General features: G+C 38.3%; 1 protein-coding gene and 1 long non-coding RNA gene across 3 annotated transcripts; one reads left to right on the top strand and one right to left on the bottom strand.

Annotated features, from left to right (window-relative positions):
* Positions 1-5,140: 5,140 nt before the first annotated feature.
* On the top strand, positions 5,141-14,070 carry LOC120069163 (pentatricopeptide repeat-containing protein At4g32450, mitochondrial-like). 2 transcript variants are annotated; one of them, XM_039020838.2, is made up of 3 exons: positions 5,141-5,347; positions 5,788-8,160; positions 13,827-14,070. In XM_039020838.2, the coding sequence occupies exon 2, from the start codon at positions 5,906-5,908 to the stop codon at positions 8,141-8,143; it is 2,238 nt and encodes a 745-aa protein (XP_038876766.1). In that variant the 5' UTR covers positions 5,141-5,347; positions 5,788-5,905; the 3' UTR covers positions 8,144-8,160; positions 13,827-14,070. The 2 variants fall into 2 exon arrangements, with proteins under 2 accessions (XP_038876766.1, XP_038876765.1); XM_039020837.2 differs by lacking the exon at positions 13,827-14,070 and adding an exon at positions 13,414-13,736.
* On the bottom strand, positions 10,082-13,414 carry LOC120069164 (uncharacterized). Its single transcript, XR_005479458.2, has 2 exons — positions 10,505-13,414; positions 10,082-10,407 (listed from the first exon to the last, which is right to left on the bottom strand). It is a non-coding gene; the product is annotated as an uncharacterized LOC120069164 (long non-coding RNA).
* Positions 14,071-22,569: the final 8,499 nt, after the last annotated feature.

Genomic DNA, 22,569 nt, shown 5'->3' with positions numbered 1-22,569 from the left:
GCTCTCTTAAGGGCTGATTCCAGGGCTTGAACGATATGGCACCACACACCTTCTCTTAGCCCAAGAGGTGTTCACACATAGTTGGACTATGTTGTATTGTTCATTAGAGGAATCAGTGGTACTTAAGGAGTGAGATGTAACTATAGGGGTAAAACGGTAATTTGGCCCAACTGTACTTACGAGCATCTGTGAAAGGTCATTATACTCATAATTGGTTATATCCGATGGACACAGAAATACATCTGTGGTAAGAAGAGTTTAGCTATTGGTCTTTAGTGGAATGTCTGACAGTTAACGGATGGTGGATCTCGTGGCTAAAGAGTTTAGTCAGCTATTCACGGACCGTTGAAGCTTTGAGCCACAGGTCCATTAGGTCCCCTGCGTAACTTGGATAAAGTCGAGAACCAGTGTTTTGGTTAATTTGAAATGTTCAAATTGACAAGAGGAAGTTCAATTATATATCATATAATTGGACTAGTTAATTACATATGATATAATTGGCTAAATGTATGAGATACATTATTTTGGAGAAAATTAGATATAAATATGATTTATATCAAGTAAAGGAGAAAATACTATAGTAGATATGTGATATCAAACTATAGGATAAAAATATAATATGATTATATTTATTAATTAATTAATTGATTAATTATATGATAATTAAGCCAAAAAATCATATTCGGACGTGGGTTAATGGGAATGAGTCAGTTATTGTAACCAATAAAATAAAAATGAAATTGTTTCATTTTGAATCATTCGTCAAATCGTCCAAAAGAAAAAAAGAGAGCGCGTTGGTGAAATCCTAATCGATCGCTTAAGTATTTCGAGAGCCTATACGATAGTCACTCTCTGCCTAAACGATCATTCACCTCGCATCTAAACGATCGCACACTAGTTCCTACACGATCACATAGCTTCCCTAAACGATCGTAGTATGTGTCGAGTTTTCTAAATGATCGTATACCATTTCCTAAACGATCGTTCAGTAAAATCTACATGATCGTTTAGTTTCTCCTAAACGATAAGCAGCGTGCTATACGATAGCACCTTTTTTCCTTCCACTTGTTTATCACCTACAGGATTTGGTCTTTCTTCTTCCTCTACCGAATTCACCAAAGACCACGCTTTGGGTTCTCACTCCAAGAATACCTGGGGCTCTTTTCTGGTGGTGTCGTCCCCGCGACGTTTGTGTTCATGCGGTTGTTCGTGTTGCTGTAGTCGATGATGCTGCTGGGCGTTGGTTGATCGTGTGGAGGTTTCCGCTACGTTGAGTTCCGAAGTTTGAAGAACGTCTTCAACTGGTATAGCAACTCTCTTCCTCGTTTATTTTTTTCATAGCATGCCTTTAATTATTGGTTGTTTGCATAACTGTGCGTTTGAATGTATATTGTTGTATTTCGGTCACTGTGAAATTGAAGCGATCCGAACGCGCTCATGAATTCTTCAGTAAAAGACCCTTCAAATAACAACTTATTGAATTTTCAGAATAAGTTCTACTGTTCACAAACCACGAGTTTTACGACATAAAGCCCAACAGATGGGTGGATACCAAGGAATTTTGGATGCATATGAGGTGTTATGGTAAGATGTTTTGGATCAAGTGGAAACCTAACAAAAGAAGTGGTTGTGTTGGAAAATCATGAGTTGAACTATGCACCATCAAGGGAGGAAATTTGGAATTAATGCATGAGGAATGAGTGGTGGGCGCATAGGGGTTTCAAGGGGGAAAAGTTGGCTAAGTATTGGACAACATAAGACATCACAAGTGGAAAAAACCCTAAAAAAAGAAGGGTTGTACGCATAAATGAAACCTTGGTCGCATCAATAGTCATGTGAACGCATGTTTTGAAGGAAAAGTAGGACAAAAGGACATATGACTAAGTCTTGGAGTTGGGGGAAGCAAGTTATGTGTTGTGGAGGAAATAGAAACCAAGGGAGAAGGAAGAAGAGAGATGGGCGCACGAAGGAGGGATTGGCGCATAGGACCTAGGGTTGATGCATGAGGAGGTCTTGTAAACTTCATTTGGACTTTAAGAGGAGCAAGATGGAAGCATAAGACACATCTTTGGGAGAAAAATACACCAAAGAAGCAAAAAACCCTAGTTGGATGCATGTTTGAGGATGTTGGACGCTGCTTGAGGGTTTTGGGCGCAGACTTGAGAGAGATGGGCACATGCTTGAAGTAGTTGGGCACAAGCTTGAGGTAGTTGGGCGCATGCTCTTGCCTAAGACCTAGGAGGAAGATATAAGGTTATTAAAAGCCAAGTTGAGGAACCATACATCCAAACCTAAGCGAGCATGCGTTGGAGGCACCATCATGGACGCATAAAGGAGATGTTGAACGCATGGAAGTGGGTTGATGAAGCCACCATGCACCCAACCTAGGTTAGTATGCATTAATTGGATAACTTAGCAAGCAAGGTCAGATTGACAACAATATGAGGTACGTGGCTCAACCAAGCGAAGTCTTGGCCAAGCTAAGGAGAAGGTGGATGCATAATAGGATATGAAGAAGGGTGGAATGACACCTCAAAAATGGTCATGTGTTGGCCTAGGCAAGATGAAGACACTTAAGCTTTGCATGCAAGGAGGAGGTGTCAAGGAGAATGCGTTGGACTTTACATGAGGTTGACACATAAAATTGCCCTACAAGTAAGGTGTCATGCGTTGGAGCGTAGGAATGGTGACAAGGATCACCTTAGAATGCATATAAATACCCGAGGAGACTCCATTTTACTTCACAACTCAAATACCTTGAAGGAGACTTAAAAAGAGAGAAAGTTGGAGAGTATTGAGGAGCTCAGGTAGGGGAACCAATAAAATCCAGAAAACACAATTCCCGATCATGCTAATTTCCAAACTCTACACATATATTTAATAACATATATATATATATAGAATTCAACATAGCAAAATAATAAAAACCACTCACAGTCCTCTTATTTATCCTTCAAGATTTTGCCTAGCACAACTCCTAATCTGAGTTTTCTTAAATTTCACTTCTTTTCAAGAAATCCCAAATTAGTCCAACAATTCCTCCAATAATTCTATTTTAATCCAAAAATAACTTAAAGGTAAAATAACCAGCCTACCCCCTTTAAGAATACCAAAATAGGTGTAACTTTCCCAAAAAACAGCCTTCGGAGGTTATTTGGTGGGCTGATGGGCGCTGAGGGCTGCTAGAGGGTGTTGACGTGCGCAGCTGGGCGTCAGGCATCGAACAGGGTGGGCAAGGCGTTGCGTGCACCTGGGCGATCGCGCGCACAAGGTTGATGGTGGAATGCGCGCAAGCGTGCGCTGGGGCATTCAACTGTATGGTCAAGCGTGCGTTGTGCATCTGCGCACCTTGCGTTAGGCATTCGCGCACACCTGGCGTAGAGCATCTGCATGCTGGTGATGACGCACGGGCAAGGATGGGTGTGTGCGCGCAAGCACAGGCGATAGGCGATGAACGTTGTGTTGTGCTATGTGTTTGACTTGGCCTTCAGCCTTCCAATCTTGATTTCTCTTTCCTCACAACTCAAACTCAAACGGCAGCCTAGAACCTCTCAGTTAACTTCCTTCTAGACACTCTCACACTAGAACCATATAAAAGGCATAAGTGAATTGTGATACCTAAACTCCCCTAACTGCCTATTTATAGGCATCCGAAGCTCCACTCTATTTGACACCTCCACCTCCATTGCATGTCCAAGTGCCCTTCCCTCAAGCTGTCAACGTCTACCCTAAAGTGTCTTCATCTCCATTGGCCAACGCAGAGCCTCCCCTTTGCATGTCTTCTCATGCTTCAACCTAGCCTTGGTTTAATCCTAACTTTCCCTTGCTCAGCCACTTGTCCTGATGAGTTGCCAACTTATCCTTGCTCTCCAAGACACACCTTGTCAACGTATGCTTCATCCCTATAGCCACATGCCTCTCATGGATGCGTAGCATTGACCAATACTTGGCTTCTTCTTATGCTCATACTAAAGACCATCACATATTTCTTCCTTTTGCCATACACTTCTTCCCACACATGGCTTACCCTTGGCGTATAACCTCTTAGGCCAATGCATCCTCATGTGCTCATCCTATTGGCCATCGCATGCTTCTCCAAAGCGTACAACCCAACTAACACATGCAAACCTCCTCGCCTAGACCAATCTTGTCACATGCGTCCATGAGGCCTTCTCTAACCTCACAATGACTTAGCCATCGCATGGCTTCAACGCATAAGCATTGCCTTGCTCCCTCATGTGATCAACTAACCTCTAATTACCTTGGCCAAAGCCTTGTCCTTACTCTCGGCCACCCACACTATGTGTCTACCTTAGTCTTGCTAAGCACAACACTCCTTGCTTAGTGTCTTGGCCGCAAGCTTCACATCAGCGCTTGGTGTTCTTAGCTTTCCACACTTAATGAGCTTACTTAACCTCTAATGATAATGTTAAAATGCCTACACTTCAAATGGCAAGACCATTGTTTTGCACTCCCTCATCCTAATGCTTGGTATCAACACATTCCTTCCATACTTAACCAAGATTTTGTCACCTAAAACCTCACTTAACCACAACTTAAGTTTTAGCCTTTAAGGTCTAGTTTCAACACTCCTCTTTTATCCTTCTTCAAGTTTTCTTACAAACCAAATTTTAACCTAATTCACTTAGGTGAAATTCAAGGTTTTAAATCAATATGACATAAGTTTCTTTCAAATTTTTTCATTTGAGATAATATTATATATAATTGAAGGGTTAATGCCTTAGAATTTTTTATGTGGGATTTCCCACCTACCTAGCAATGGTGTTGATGTAATTCTTTTCACTAGTTTGAATTATTAGATTAGATTATGTATTTTTCCTTATCTAGTCTGAATTTTTAAATTAGATTATGCATTTAAATATTGTGTAATTCTATTGATGGGAGAAATGATATATCTATCTACATTTTAAAATAATTATTGTGTATTTTAATTTAAGCATTTTTGTGATAGAGCTTAGGTTCAAACATTTTTTAAAGTTACCTTTTAAAATGAAATAATCAAATGCAAATAATCCATTGAGGAAATGGGCCTCAACAAAGATTAAATATTGGAGGCCCATCCAAAAGTAATTGTTTTAGCCCATACCCAAACACCAACAAACTTACTTTTACATTCTTATTTCTTCTGCAATTCACGTGACCACTCTATCCTGCGTAAGCCCTGCACTTCCCGCCGGCGACCGCCGCCCTCAGACGATACGCCTTCTCTCCAGCTTCACGGCTACTGAACCCTCTCCCTTTCCATCTCTTTACTGCCCCACCACTTCCTTTTCTCTCACCATATCAACAATCGTCGGTGCCTTCCCCGATCGCGTCCACGTTTCCGGTATCGAACTTTCCGTTTTCTTTTCTTATGATTTCATTCAGGATCTCCAATTGAATACATAAGTTTTTTTATCCGAACAAAGTATTCTTCAAAGATTACTAACTCCCTTGGGAGTGAATTAGCAAACTAACAACCTATAAAGTGAAAACTTATGTCCCCAATTCTTACAAATGTCATTGTAAGGCTAACTTGTATTATTTCTGGTCTTTTTGGGTTCAAAGGTTTGAGATATTGCCCTTAATTTTGTAATTCTCAGTTCGTGAAGTGCTATTCTTCTTTGGATGTTGATATTTGTAATCAATTTGTTTACTTTCTTTTTTTTTTTGTGTTTTGTTTCTCTTTTCCTTCTGTTAGTTGAAAATTACAATTATGTTACTGTTCCTGTTCTAATGTTTATGTAATGCTTTATTGATTTTCCCCCCTTCATTTTTAACATTCAGGTTGTCTTTGGCCTGCTTATGTTGGTATAACGTTCGATCAAGCTATATTCTCTTTGGATTTTCTCCTCCATAGTTTCTCATACATTATCCTTATTTCTCTTTAACAATAGAACAATTAATGTGTAAGAAAAGAGCTGCAATTATTGCTAGACGCTCCTTAGTAGCACTGTGCACTGCAGGATCTTCATGTAGCTCCTCAGCCTCAAACAAAGTCCTCAATCTAGTAAGAAATTTAAGTGTTGCTTCTGAAAGAGAGGAATGTCAGAACGATAATGGATATCATGCAGATACTTCTTTGCAGAGTTACCAAACCCATGGTGGATTTAGCAGTGATAACCAAAACTCTGGCTACTATCAGCATTATTCCCAAAGTGCTAGTTTGCAATCGAGGCCTTATGAAGACAATATAGATTCGTTTGATGCAGAAAACTCCATGCAGGGTCAGCACAAGCTATCCACTAGCTCGGTTTATGGGCAACGACCTGGGAGTAGTTTTGCAAATACTTCTCCTATGCATGAAACTGCTAGTAGATCTTATGGACAAAACTATGGTGGAATGCCTCCTAATTCTTATGGCTTTAACCAGAACCATGATGAGGCTTATAGAGAAACCTATCAAAATACTCATCATGCCAACCCAGTGTCTCTGAATGGTAATTTTGTTGAAAATGGCTATAATGGAGTGGTGGCTCAAGATCATAATAGTTACAATGGAAATAATCGAAGAAATTTTGTACATATAAGTAATAATGAGCTTTGTGGAGTTGATAGATCTATGTCTCAGAATATTCAACTTGAGCGTAGAGAAATTTTTTCTGCATACAATGGATATAACAATGAAGAACTGCAGCAGAACAATTATGGGGTTTCCGGACAGAATTCATGGGGCACATGGACAGAATCCAAACAATATGTACATGGCACTGGCCTAAATTACCACAATCCTATATCAGGACTAAACAATCATATTCCCCTCTCAAGACATTATGAGCAAAACTCTATTTCTCAGCAACATCCACAGGGACAATATCAACAAGGTGCCAGTGTAGAACAATATAAGCCAAACCCAGATACTAATCAGAGTAACATGATTGGTACTCAGGTAGTAAACAATGCTAATGGTGAGGGGGAAATTGGAATGGCTAAGGATCGCCCACATGGTGCTACCCTTGAGGAGCTTGATGAATTTTGCAGGGAAGGCAAGTTGAAGGAGGCTGTGCAAATATTGGAAGTGTTAGAGAAACAGCACATTCCCATCAATCTATCTCGGTATTTAGATTTGATGAATGCATGTGGGGAAGCAAGGTCCCTAGAAGAAGCCAAAGTTGTTTGTAATTACGTTATAAAATCTCAAACCCCTCTAAAAGTTAGCACCTATAACAAAATTTTGGAGATGTACTCTAAATGTGGTTCCATGGATGACGCCTATACAATATTCAATAAAATGCCTAGTCGCAACCTAACATCATGGGATACTATGATTACATGGCTTGCCAAGAATGGCCTAGGGGAAGATGCTATTGATCTTTTTTACGAGTTCAAAAAAGCTGGGTTGAGACCTGATGGAAAAATGTTCATTGGAGTTTTCTCCGCATGTAGTGTCTTGGGAGATGTTGATGAGGGGATGTTACACTTTGAATCAATGACTAAGAATTATGGCATTACTCCTTCCATGCATCATTATGTTAGTATAGTAGACATGCTGGGAAGTATAGGATATGTAGATGAAGCTTTGGAGTTCATTGAAAAGATGCCATTGGAGCCTGGGGTAGACATTTGGGAAACGATGATGAATATCTCTAGAGCTCATGGGTTGATGGACCTTGGAGATCGTTGTTGTGAGCTTGTTGAGCATCTTGATTCTTCTCGCTTAAATGAGCAGTCAAAAGCTGGCCTTCTACCGATAAAAGCTTCTGACCTTGAAAAAGAGAGAGAGAAGAAAAAATTAGCTAATCGGAATCTTTTAGAAGTGAGGAGCCGAGTACATGAATATCGAGCTGGAGATACTTCTCATCCTGAGAATGACAGGATCTATACCTTGCTTAGGGGTTTGAGGGAACAAATGAAGGAGGCTGGTTACATACCAGAGACTCGATTTGTACTCCATGATATAGATCAGGAAGGCAAATATGATGCTCTACTTGGTCATAGTGAGAGACTTGCTGTTGCATATGGCCTAATTAGTAGTTCAGCCCGCTCGCCCATAAGAGTAATTAAGAACCTTCGTGTTTGTGGTGATTGCCATAGTGCACTTAAGATAATTTCAAAAATTGTGGGTCGAGAACTAATCATCCGTGATGCTAAGAGATTTCACCATTTTAAAGATGGATTATGCTCCTGCCGTGATTACTGGTGAAGAAAATGAAACTTGAGGTATGTCTATTTTTTTTGGAAAAACGGTAGAAACCACCCCTGAATTATGGGGTTGGTTACAATCACATCCATGAACTTTCAATTTGATCAATTAAACCCTTATGGTTTTTAAATGGTTGCAATCAACCTGTTTTATTAAATTATTTTTTTTTTTTGTTGAATTTTTTCTTGTTTCCTTCTCCTTCTTCATCATCCTCTCTCCTCCCTCTTCATCAAAAGCCAAAGATTTCATTCGGTAACCATTAATTCATTATAGCCTCTACAAAACGTTGGGATTGATTTGAACCCACCATGATTTCCTATCTATTCTCTCTCTCTAAATCCTCAAGGCTGTGCTGTTGGCTTGGTGGGTTTTGAGGGTTCGCCATAGCTTTTTAGCTAAATGGTTTGAAGCATTGCTTTGTCTCAGACTGCCTTGTGACACGACATCTTTTGCCGTGAACGGCCATGTGTTAGATTGAATCCCTCTGAAATCCACCGTGCCTGAACCTCTGCAACTTCCTCTTTAAATCTTCCTTCTTCCATTAACTGTACTATCTAGAAATGTCAAACTGTTACTATTGGTATTAGTAGTACCTGCATTGTGGTGGAGGAAAAAACTAACATCAAAATTCAAGTGGGTTTGCAAACCATTGAAGGAGATGACACCACAAATAACCAAAAGTTAATTTGATAAAAGGGGCTGATTTCTACCATTAAGCAACCACGAGGATATAATTGATCAAATTGAAGGTTAGGGGTGTGATTGTAACTAACCATATAGTTTAGGGGTGGTTTTTGCAATTTTCCCTTTTTTTCTCTTCATTTGCTTTCTTTGAATATTTAAGCTTTTGTCTGGTTTGGACATGGTTCATAAATTGCTTTAATTTATATACCTCATTCCGTCAAAAATTGAATTCCAAATGACATTCCTGTTGAATTATATGTTGTATGTTGTAATGTAATGAAAATTGTCCCTTATATTCCTGGCCTTCATTTTTGTTGTATTTAAATTCATGGACTTTGTTCTCATTTCATTGTTGCATTTAAGACCTCACTTGAACAAGATCTGCTCTATAGATTGTACAACTGTATCCTTGAGTTCTAAAAGTTTTATTGTTGGATTTGTAGCTTATTCAAAGTTTGGCTAGACATTGAATAATTTCTTGTTTATAGGAGTCCAAAATTTTCTTTTAGAAGTTAGCAAATCCATGTTTAAACTTTGGCTAGACATTGAATAACCTCTTGCTCGTTGAGCTCAAAATTTCTGAATATAGTACAGAACAGACGAGAAAAAATCCTTGATCTCCTAGTCAAAACCTACGTGTCTACTTGATCGTAAGTGTCATTTTCAGTTCAATGTTCAAACTGAAAGCTGGTTGCCATCCACTCATTTTCAAATTACTGAGATGATTAGTGGTCCCCAAGGGGGCAGCCCCGCTGGCAAGGGCTTGCTCTATAGGTCATCCCAGCTTAGAGGTTCCAAGTTTGCACCAAGTCACATCTTCAGGTGAGCTTAATACCAAGAAAATCGTTGATGTTTCTCTAGTCCAGTGGGACTGCATGGGAATCCCTTGGGTATAGGCGAGCAATGCTTCAACTCCCTCGTGAAGGTATTGATCGGCAATGATGTGTTGTCTAAAGTGGCATTTCAAAAGTTTTTAAAAAAATCCAGTTTAGTGACATTTTGATTTAGGTATTTTGTATAGGATCCAGGATTTTGAAAAAGTACAAACTTTCTATGGTAAGGTAATAAATTGTCGATATTCCTTCATGGTGGATTTGTCCTTCTAAAGGCTTCATCGAGGTGAAACATGACCGCTGCTTCTATTCTTTCTGTTTGGTGAAGTTCTCAGCCATACTGATAAGGATATGTTTAATGGCAGTTTTAAAGGCTTTTTTATTGGCAAAGATTGGATTTCTTTTTTACAGAAGAAAAGGAAACAATTTTTTTCATCAATTAAATGAAAAATCACAGAGAAGTATCAAACAAATTACACACATGAAGTACCAACAGAACTATATAAAAATCTTACAGCACTGACCATAGCAAGCCATGCTAACACTTGATTGTGCAGAAAACTTAACAAAGACTAGGCCAGCACATTATGATGTCAACAATTGAAAATTTCAAACTCTTAAACCCCCAACAGCAGCTTTCTTTTGAGCTCCCACATAAGTCAAAACAAACTGCCGAGAGCAAAAACTTGGCACACAATTTAGTCCTCCCATAACAAACGGTTCAGACATTGCAACTTCAGCAGCTACCTTTGGAACCAACAACACAACAAATAGACAACACCAAACTTGAAGAACTCTCCAGGAATGTCTGAACCACAAAAACTCTAAATGAAAGAGAGAATACCTTGAAACAAGCTGTTCCTTTGCCTCCAGAAACTGCGAAACAATTTTGTTGTACAAAACCAAAACTTTATTGGATTGGAGCAGCATTTCAATCCACAATTTTGTACAAAACCATACGGTCCATACATGCATAAACTTCAGCCCACAAAAAGCGGCAACATTTCAGAATTTGTAAGACTTGATAACTAAGGGCATCGTTCGAAGTAATTTTAAAAAGGTTAAAAATCACTTTTTTCATATTCAAAATCACTCCCTTCAAAATTATTTGAATGTTCGGTTTTACACTTTTAAACACAGTTTACATACCATCAAATTAAGTTTGAATAATTAAAGGCATGTTTCGGAGGAAACATGAAAAGAAGTTATTGTAACCTTTTCAAAATCACTTCAAATCATGCCCTAAACCAAAGATATTTTTACAGGAGAATTTTTTTTCAGCTCATTGAATAATTCCACAATTTTTGTTTTTGAAAATATACAAATTGTCACTGTCATCCTTTTTTTTCTTTCCCTCGTTCTCTCTTTTCAGTAAGAAACCGAGACTCCAAACTTCTAGTGAGAAAAATGATTAAAAAAATGAGGACATACCAAAAAAAAAAAAACGAGTCCACACATCAACTACAACAAAAGTATCAAACCAATTTTCTCTCTTTTACTAAAGCCGTTCTCCTCCCTCTTTTCTCTCTCTTCTTTATTGCTCCCTTTTTTCCCACTTTTTTCTCTTCTACTTATTTATACGTCTTTCTTTTATCTATGCTTCTTCATTTCTTTTTCGTTCTTTTCCCTTCTTTCTACTTTTGTTTCCCTCTCTTCTTCCTACCCGTTTTTTGTATCTTGACTGAACTCTTTTGGGGCTTTGTTGAGTTTGGAATAGAAGCTGCTTTACCATTGGATGAGTTGCTTTTTTGTTGGCCTTCCTGCACAAGGGCAAAGTCTTGTGCACCCAGATTCTTTGCTATCATTTGGGGTATTTGGCATGAGTGTAATAACAGAATCTTTACACAGGTTAAGAGGTCGTGTGGCAAGGTTTGGGAGTCAGCTAGGTTTAATGCCTCTCTTTGTGTCTGTCACAAGAACTTTTTGTACTTGTGATTTAGGCTTATTCTTGGCTGGAATGGAGCCAGTTTCTTTAGTTTGTTCTTGTGCACCCTCTTTTCAAGGGGCTATTTTTTTTCCCTTGTATCCTTGTAATTCTTTCATTTTCTTCTCAATAAAAATTTGGTTTCTCCTAGACCCTCATGAGGGAAGAAAGAACCCCTCCTACATGTGAAATAACACGTGAAGAAAAAAAAAGTACAAATGCATCAAACAATTCACATAATGAATTATAAATATTCATCTTCCAAAAAATTTCATCTTACCATATCTCGCTCCCTATCTTTTGCACCTAATACTCTTTCATCGTGGAACCCTTTTATCTGTCCTTTATTTTCCTTCTCCTCTTCTGCTTCCCCCTTCTCCTTTTCATTCTTCCTTATTTTTCTGCCTTATTTTATGTCTTTTACTTTCCACCTTTTTTTTTCATTGTTCTTTCTTTGGTTAATCACAGTGGACTTCCGAGTGCTCCTCCAGTTTATCTAGTTCTCTTTCCAAGGAAGAAGTTCTAGTAATAAAGAGATTATAACTACAATCTTTGCTACGTTACCTATTCCTGTTGATGGGAAATTGGCCTTCAGAAACAGAATTCTTCCCCTTCTCTTTCATTAACTCCTGCAAAAACGACCCCACAAAGATGAAGAGAGAAGTATCCTTCTTATTTACTCTGAACTCGAAATTGCATTATAGGGTCCATATTTTACATTTTCAATTTGAGAGCTTTTTGCTTTCTTTCCTTTTCTGTTTTCTTACCCAACGAAAACAAGGATGAAGATTTAAGTGGAACCTAAGAACTTAAAAGGTCTTCTCAATGTAAAGATTTAGAGGAAGTAGAGTAAATATTGAGGAAAAAACTTGTAGAGTAAATATTGAGGAAAGAAGTCGTGATCTCAATTTTTATCCAATTGGCCTCAGCCATTGGAACAATCATTCAACAATAAAGATGCCTTGGTGAAAATTCACCTGATCGATTCGCACAGAGTAAACTTGAGTAACTTCACACTTGAGCTGAGGTAGGGGTGTAAATAGGTTGTGTTGGGTTGCGTTGTGGGGATTTTTTGGACCAACTTGAAAATTTGGGTTGGTCGGATTGGCAACCCAAAAGACTCGAACAGGGTTTCTAACCCAACTCAACTCAACCCTCAAAATATAGGTTGGGTTGAGTTTCGGTTTATTATTTTTTTTTCCTTATTAATTTAAAGTATTTAAATTTATCTACAATAAATGTCTAATAACCAAAATCTCGTAAACTTAAATGTTAAATACTAAATATCCACGATATCTATTACAAACTTTAAACAAAGACATACATTCCTAAAAGAATAACATTAAAAATTCACAAATTCCTCAATTCTAAAAGAAATATATTTTTTTTTTTTACTAATATATATATATTTTGGGTTGGGTTGGGTTGGGTTGGGTTAACTCGAAAAAAAATTTATTCAAACCCGAGACCCAACCTAATCCAAAACAGAAAACTAATCCAACCCAACCCTTACAACTTAGGTTGGATAGTCTAGGTTGTTTGGTTTGTCGGGTTATTTGAATACCCTTAAGATGAGGTGATACAAAAGTAGAAAGAGGATGAAGCTTGAGTGGTTAATAAGCTTGATAGAAAAGATTTTTTTTTTTTTTTTTTGAGTTGTTAATAAGCTTTCTAATCTTCAAATTGATCATACTTTGACAAAAGTGGCCTCTAAGCTTTCTAATCATCTCATTGATCTTGTTTGGAATACATGCATTCTTGTTCACAACCTGTTTTAGTAGGCACTTTCCATGTCTCTTGACTTTTCTCACCGTCCTCTGGTATTGTAGAATCACCATTCCCAGGCAAACTCACCAAAGTCTTTCACACTTGGAGGAGATGAATGTTTGAGAATATGTGGAACAAACCACTGATGGCTTGTGCTTAGATCTGATCAAAGCTAATTTAATCTTCATGAATTCAGCTATTATTTCTCGACATCTCTTTGTTTGACAATATCTCCAATTTTGGTGTAGAAGCTAGCAAGAGAAATAGGGATATACAAAATTGAACCAAACCAGTAGTCCTAACTCAATTAAGAACTGAAAGATCTGTATTTTCTTTTGCCAACGATTTGTTGGTTCAATTCTATTTAGTTCTGTTTTTATTTATTTATTTGGATTGATTCTATCAAATTTTTATTGAGTCAAAACAAATGTGTACACGTATGTTAGACTGTTAATGAGCAAAACATATCACACAGGTCATCATTACCATTTCTCCAAGCAGTTCGATACAACTTCGGAAGAAAAATCTTTTGGTGGGAAAGTTTGTGCACTCTTACTTGGTTGAACAATGAAAAAGGGGCTACGAAAACGAAGAGAAACGACATAATTGCATTTTTGTTCATTATTGTAAGTAATTATATCTATCATTTTATCATATGTTATGATATTTTATTTAAATTATCTCAATTTTAGCTCCAAAATTTAAAATTTTAGAGGGAACTGGGACCCAAGGATATAAGATAATCAGTATTTTTTGAAAAAAAAAACATGAGGCTCAGGATGTTACAATCTTCCCTTTTAACTGTCATTCTTGAAAGTTCTAATTTTGAAAAAACTTTAGCGACTTCATTTTTATAACGTCCTCACGTTGTTAAGTTGCTTCTTTAGATTGATGAATCTGCTAGAAAAAACTTTAACTAGGGTTATTTTTTTTTTATTGTGTCTTACCTTTCTTGCAAGAATTTGCTTAGGTTTTTCCTCATAACTCAAGTTTTCATTCAAATGCAAAGGCTCAAAGTCTATCACATGAGATAGATCTGTCATATGCTTTTTCAACATAAAAACACGGAAAATGTTGGGAATTGTCGAGAGCAACAATAGCAAAGTCAAACGATAAGTTAATGGACCAACTCTCTCTAGAATTTCAAACGACCAAATAAATCATGGGCATAGTTTTTCCTTCTTTTCAAACTTCAAAACACCTTTCATGGATGTTACTTTCCAGAACACTTTATTACATGCAACAAACCCCAAGTCTCTTTGCCTAGTATCAACTTAATTTTTCTATCCACGTAGTGGATTTTTGCTCTAATCTTCTAGATAGCTACATTTATAGCCTACAATAACTTAAGGCCCAACATTTCTGTTTTATTTCATCCTAATAGAAGACTTGCATGGCTTTCCATAAAGACTCTCAATTGGCATCATGTCAATTATGGTCTGATAACTATTATCATAAGTAAACTTCATAAAAGACAAGAATCCAACATCTTGCAAAATCTAATGTGCACGCACGTAATATGTTCCCTAAGTTTTGATTCGACCATTCTGTTTAACCAATGATCTATGGGTGAAATGATGTACTAAAATTTAACTGAGTACCTAATACTTTTTGGAGACTTTGCCAAGTTAAATGTGAAATAAGATCTCTATTTGACACAAATGAAACTGGTACCCTATGAAGTGTGAAACCTCTTTCATATAAAACTACAAAGCTTGAAAAGTTGAAAAATCAATGGTACTTTAAAACGTTCACTTTGAAAACTGTCATGTGATTATGAAGTCTTGTTTTCTAAAACATGTGTTTGAGCTACTTGTATAGACATAGAGAAAGCTTCATATGCTCGATAGAGCATCTAGTTGTCCTAGATATGGAGGAACTCAACGTATATGGTAAAACAACTAGTCATACTATGTATAGATACACAGTAGAGTAGATCTAGTCAACTTTAATATTATAAACTTCCCTTGACCACCTTGTCATACCCCTTCTCGAGTTCACCCCAACCTAAAAGGAGACGTCAAGTCAACAAACAACACCTTACACCTACTGTCCATCCTTAAAGCAACTAATCGGATAACACCTATGTACATTACAATTACTTTTAATGTCAATTTCAAGAGTTCATACTTAAACATTCCTGCTCCTAGCTAGCCCTAATGACTTCTAGTAATGACCAGACTCCATGTTAACAACATATTTATAGGAAAATATTTGAAAAACGTGAGCTTAAAGCCCAACGAGTGGCATAATTTATAGGAAAATAAGTTTGCTTGAAAATTCTTTTTTTTTTTTTTAAACAAATTCCACAATCAAGCATTACAACACACGACATATGACCTTCTCAGTCTGCTGATCGGCTCTTCCTAGCATGATCATGTGTTTTCCAAGTAATCTTGTTTATTCCCAAAATGCAAGTTGAGAAAATAATTTACAAGTTCGAGAAAACAATTCCAGTACCCACTTAGCCAGCCGAATGTGCACATGTCGACAATATCCCGTTAGTCATGCTTTGAGACACGCTAACAATTTTCCAAGGTATCCTATTTTCCCATCAATTCATGTTATCAAGGTAAAACAATCATTCTAACAAAACAATAGAACCCAATCAACAATGGAATTAATGCATCAAAAGCCAGAAAAACACATTTCCTGATCATGCCCATTTCCAAACCTTACATATATATGTAGAATGACATTGAACACATAATTCACAAATCATGTAAAAGTAGGAATCACTCACAGTTTTTGTTGTGAATTTTCCTATTGTTTCTCCGAACGACTCTTGATCCTATTTTCTTGAATTCTACTTAATTCAAGGAAATTCTAAATTAGCCCAATTTCTCAAATAAAGTAACCTTAAATTGAATATTTTGACTAACCCACCTCAACTTAATCAAAAATAGGATTAACTTTTAGAAATACACCTTTTTAGGTGAATTGTATAGGCTGGTAGGTGGTGTGAGCAGTCAATGTGCAGGATGGGCGCAAGGCTGTGCGTAGGTGGGCGGTACTCCTTGCACAGGCACGGCATGACACAAGCATGGAGTGGGTGAGCGCGTGCGCAAGGGCTAGGCAGTGTAGCACGTGTAGGCATGCACTCAATCGTGCACTGTGCGGGTGTCCATGTCGTCTTGCGATGGGCGTGTGCGTTGTGTGCTGTGCGCCAGGTGATGACGTGGGCGATGAACGCCTATCTATGCGACCAGTTGATCTTTCTGCCTTTTAACGCAATTTTCCCACTCCTCACTTCACCAAATCAAATGGCAACCTAGGATCACCTAATACACTCCTCTTTCAAAACCTTCACACCAATTTAACTTGATTTGCACGAATGAATTGTTTGAACTAACGTCCCCTAGCTGCTCTATTTATATTGGTCCCAAAATCACCAATGTTTGACACTTCATTCTTGCATGTCCAGTTGTCCTCAGCATGTATGTGCCAACGCATCTCCCTTGACACCTCATTGCATGTTGGCTAAAGTGTCTTCAATTTTCATAGGCCAACGCATAGCCTCCTTTCTGAGGTGTCCTTCCCAACCTTGAATGTCTTACCACGTGCCCATCTCATCCTACAAGCTTCACTTAGTTTAGCCACATGTCCCAATTTGCTGTCAACCCAAACCTGTTCCCCAAGCTTACCTACTCAATGCATCCATCCTCCTTTGGCAGCATACCTTACCCAACGCCTACCTCACTTGGCCGTATAACCCTTCCCTTGGTTGCATAGCCTCACTTGGTCGCATACCCTGCTCGGACACACAACCCTTCCCTTGGCCGCGTAACCTCACTTGGCCACATACTTCACTTGGCCGCATAGCCTTGCCTCAACGCTTCCCTTGTGACTAACGTCTAGCCTCACGGTTGGCACATAGCCCTACTCCTAGCCAACACATCTCAAAGCATGCTCAAGCCTCCTTGCCTAAGGTCACGTAGCCCTTTTTCGTGCGTGTCACCTTGTCTTCCTAACCTGTAAACCTCGAATTCTGCGTTTCCTATATTAGTATGTTTAGCCATGAGGATGTTATATTAATTATTTAATAAGTGTAAAACTTATGGTGTAGTTACAGGGAATTACGAATGAAGAGGAAAAAAAGAGAAAGAAGAAGAAATAAAAAGACTAAAGGGATTTGGTAGCTGAGTTTGGCCAGAAACACTAAATTAGTGCTAGATGAGGTGGCGGTTTGACCTTTAAACATGAGAGGCGGTAGGAAGTATAAAAGAAAGAAGAACTTCAGAAGCTCAGTTTTAGCAAATGACTTGAGCAAATTAAGTGAGATCGGTGCCATTCGAAAGTTGGGAGAATCTAGTTTTTGAGGTTGGTCTACCAGAGAAAGATCTCATAGGAAGAAGAGCAAAAAGTAAAGAATGTGCAGAAGGGGTAGATTCTCAGATTAATCAAGGCCAGGGGTGAAGATTGGAAGCTTCAGGACAAATTATAAGAAATTTAGGGCTGGGATTTTTAAGGTAAGAACGTTAACGCAATTCTAAACAAGTTTGCAGAAGGAAGTTTCTTGAAAAGAGTTCTGGATTTTGAGTTATGAATTTTTGAAATTGAAATAGGAAGTTGGTGCGTAAGGAGGTAGCTGCTTGGGAAGATCAAGCAAGCAGCTCACCATGGAGAGCAAGAGCGAGATAAGGAAGATGAGAATCTCACTCAGGATGAGAATCTCACTGGTTTTGTGTTGCATCTCACTCAAGAAGGAAATCTCGTTGAAAATTTTGGACTGAATCTCGCTGGTGAAGACACAAATCTCGCTGGAAGTGGTAAATCTCGCTCATGAGGATCTCGCTCATAATGATCATCTCGCTAGTAATGTTGATTTTGTTGATGAAAGTTTCATTCAAACAAACTATTTGAATCATTTTGATGGGAATCCTAAGGAATCTAACCATGAATTATGTCCTTTCAGGTCAAGATGAGCTAGGAGAGGCATATAACCCTGAAAACTAGACTCTCAAAGCTTTTAGGTGGCTTTGGAATCACTCCAAATGCACGAGTATTCTGGGAGATATTCTCGCCTCAAGTTGATGCTACTTCTAGACTTCACTGTCCGACAGCATTTCCTCCTCTTGGAACTTCATGACCGACGCCTAGCTATCTCCGAAACTGCTCTTAAACACTCTTCCTATTGTATTTCAAGGGGATTTCGGATTATGTACTCAAAAGAAGGCTTGTGGTGGTATTTATAAGCTTAAGGAAATTATCCTTCTCATCTTTACCAAGCCTCCAATGCAAGACACCTCTTACTCTTGAAGTGTTCGCACCATGTTTTACCACCACCTACTCCCTTGACATTCACCTACTTCCATGCCACATACCTACTTGAGTTATTCTCCTCATGCATAAGACTTCCTTTGCATGCAACTGAATTCGTCCAGCTCCTACTAACTCAAGCTACAATTTTCTCTCGACATAGCCATTTGTCCGGATGAGCTCACCAATCTTGCGTAACGCAAGCCTCAGCACCGCCCCATCGCTTAGCTCTTACACATATCGCTTAGCTCCTGCATCTATCGCTTAGCTCCAACGACCCATCGTGTAGCTTAATCGTTTAGTAAAACGATCTCGCCCTCAACGATCTTGCTCTCTACGATCTCGCGCATAGCCTATCGCTTAGCTACCACACCCATCGTTTAGCGCTAACGCCTTATCATCTAACGCATCCGCCTATCGCTTAGCGTCTATCGCCCAACGCCCATCGCTTAGTATTCCGCCTATCGTGTAGCGCTTCCACTCATCATCTAGTGTAACACGGCTATCGTCTAGCGCCCACACCCATCGCGTAACGCTATCATGTAGTCTATCACTTAGCATCCGCACATCGTTTAACGCTTAACGCTATCGTCTAGTACTATCGTTTAGCGCTATCATCCAGCTTCTACGCTTATCGTCTAGCGTTTACACTGATCCTGCAGTACTTTGTCTATCGTATAGCCCGATCATCTAGCGCGTCACTCCTCATCGCTTAACGGCACACACGTCTACACGATCGTCTAACGCATCGCTTAGCTCCGCACATCTGCTATATGATCGCCTACCTCATTGTTTAACTCCCCACGTTGCTATACAATCATCCAGTGCCCACCTACACGATCACCTACCTCATCGTGTAGCGCCGCTCACTTACTATACGATCGTCTACCTCATCGTGTAGCACTACTCAATTGCTACACGATCGTTTGTCCAGTGCCTTGCACTCAACATTTCGCTCTCTACTCCTTCTCACACATGAGCAACTCTTGGCAATGCCTCTTGCCAATACTTCGGCCAATCATGCGTCCAACCTTACAAACACAAGGTTGCCTTCTCATCTTATGCGTTAACGTCTCCTCATTCAACGCATGGTTCCTTTTTTATTTACACTTAGCCAAATTTCACCAATTAAGGCTTAACTCAAAACTAATTCAAGAAAAATCTATTTGACACTTAGAAATTTTCTTCTCTTCGACATAGGATTTAACTTTCACTTAATTAATTCCTGCTTGGAAATCTGGGTTTCACACATAAAGACCTCCAAAACTCACCCGAAAGAACCCAACTTACCCAAAATTTCACCCAACTCCAGGATTCGGCGAAAATCCAAAGGGATGGCGACGGTTGATGAAGAAATCGATGGATCTGGTGGAGTCAAGTGACTGGCCGGATCTGGGACAGGGGCGGTGCGGCTGGCTGGACGACATCGACCGGCACAGCGCGAGGGCTGGGCAACTCAACGGCGGGAGGTGGTTGGGGGCACGAGGGTTGGCTCGAACAAAACGGATCCGACGAGCGGACAACCACGACATCACTGGGCGAACAGTCACAGATTTGGTGGCTTGGCTTTCGGAGCTACACGCAGAGGCTTGGCGGCCAATGACTTAACTGGAGAAGAGCTACCTACGAACGGAGCGACGAGCGACGGCGTTTGGTCGACGCGGACGGCTGGTGTCGACGGCGAGGGAGAGGGGAGGCTGGCGGCACAACTCAAAACGAGAGATGGGGGTTGTCGCTCGTGACGAGAGAGAGATGGATTGACTTTTAAAAGAAAAGAAAAATATGTAAAAATATTTTATTTAAACTTTTCTTTAATTAATTTAATTTTATTTTATTCTATATATTTTATTCATTCTTATTTTATTCTTTCCTTCAACACACGTATTTAAAATCCTTTTCTTTTCCTTTTCAAAACTCAAATTTCAAAATAAAATAATTCTCCCATTATAACTTCAATTTCCGACATTAACTTAAAAATTAAATTAATTCGACATAATTCACAAATTTTCCTTTAAACAAAACTAAATTTCAAAATTAACAAAAATGTCCTCAAATATTATAAAAATACTGAATTTAAGTTACGAACAACTCGGATTGTTACATTAATGTAATTAGACTGCTTAATGATTCTTTTAACTTCCGTATTTTGCATGTTTACTCTATCAGTCTGTAATAGATGGATAAGGATGAGTATCTTATTCTGGTGACACTACGAATACGACCCGCTTTGTAGATGTTACAATTGTTGTAAAGTTCTATAAATAATGTGATTCTGATCATTCATGTAGAGACATGTGAGTGGGAGTGTTCTATACAAAAGGGTTTGTATAAGACTGGACCATGAAATGAATATAGTCTTATTATATAACGCTGTTAATAATAAAGACTTACATTTCACCAGGATGATTATAAGTGACATGACCTGAATCCTGAGTAAACTGTGAACTGCCTGTGTATGGGTAAGAGTGACCAGATCCCTGAATCAATAAGCCTACCATTTTGGAGATTCATCTGATTGGAGTTGGGAACACAACTACACAAGAAGGAATTCACTCATTCCCCAACATCAGGGTAAGTAGATAAATTGATCCCTTAAGGGCTGATTCTGGGGCTTGAACAAAGTGGCACCACACTTTCTCCTGGCTCAAGAGGGATTGTTCATAGTTGGACTATGATTTATTGTTCATTAGAGAAATCAATGGTACTTAAGGAGTTAGATGCGACTATAGGGACAAAACGATAATTTTGGCCTAAGTGTACTTATAGACAATTTGTGAAAGGTCAGTGCACTATTGACTGGTTATATCTAATAGACACATAAATATATCTGTAGTGCAAAGAGTGTAGTTGTCAGTCTTTAGTTGAGTGACCAACAGTTAATGGATGTTGAGTAATTTAATTAAAGGAGTTTAATTAATTATTCAAGTACCATTGGAGCTTCAATCTATAAGTCCATAAGGTTCCATTTGTAGCTCATCAGAGATTATTGAGAATTAATTTTGAATTAATTTGTATTGTTCAATTTTTTCGAGGAATTAATTATATATGATATAATTAATTTAGGATCCATCTGTAGTTGATCAGGGATTATTGAGAATTAATTTTGGATTAATTTGAATTGTTCAATTTATTCGAGGGATTAATTATATGTGATATAATTACTATAATGTATTTGATACATTATAATATAATGTTTATTTGAGAGGAATTAAATATTTGAATATGATTCAAATATTAATTGTATGGATGAGATTCATATAATTAAATTTGATATAAATTTGATTTATATTAAATGCTATGAATAATTGAGAGTTTTAAAACTATAGATTATATTACATTTGATATAATGTAAACTATAAACTATGTGTTATATTTGATGTAATAAGTTAGTTATTATATATATATATATATATATTAATTTTATTTTAATTTAAAGGGAGGGAGTTACAACTTCCCTTCCCTTATTGCTATCAAGAAAAGACGTGTGGTTGTGGGAAATGGTTAATCGATTTTCTTCACATAAGTTTTTATAGAAACTCTCTGAGCTCTGGCTTCTTGATCTCCCAGTAAGTACACACAACCCTCTCATCCAAAAATCTCTCCCTCTCCCAAAATTAATAGAGCCCACACAACTCTGCTAATTCAAATCCTAAGGAGAATACATAAGGCTCACTGTTGGTGATGTCCACTTTGGGATTGCTATATTTTTTGTTTGAGGAGATTTGAATTGTTCGTGATTGGATCGAGGAGGAATTTGTGAAGAATCGGTTCTTCAAGAGTAAGTGTTATTTCTAACCTTAATTCCTTCTTTAGAAGCATGCTGTAAAATATTATCTGTAATTTACATAATTTGAGATCTCTATATTTTTAATTCTGTGAGATTTGAGAATTGGGATCGATCCCCGCTTCTGCTGCGGACCTCACATTCCTTCAGCTAGGACCTGAGTTAGTGCAGACCA

This window comes from Benincasa hispida, chromosome 2, assembly GCF_027475165.1.
Source record: "Benincasa hispida cultivar pf3 chromosome 2, pf3_genome.v1.1, whole genome shotgun sequence".
NCBI classification, from domain to species: Eukaryota; Viridiplantae; Streptophyta; class Magnoliopsida; order Cucurbitales; family Cucurbitaceae; genus Benincasa; species Benincasa hispida.
Note: the sequence above shows the minus strand (reverse complement) of the source record. Positions and strands in the feature narration are given on the sequence as shown.

What these genes read in the sequence shown, in the direction of transcription:
- LOC120069163 (XM_039020838.2), top strand. Translation starts at nt 5,906, where the DNA reads ATGTGTAAGAAAAGAGCTGCAATTATTGCTAGACGCTCCTTAGTAGCA.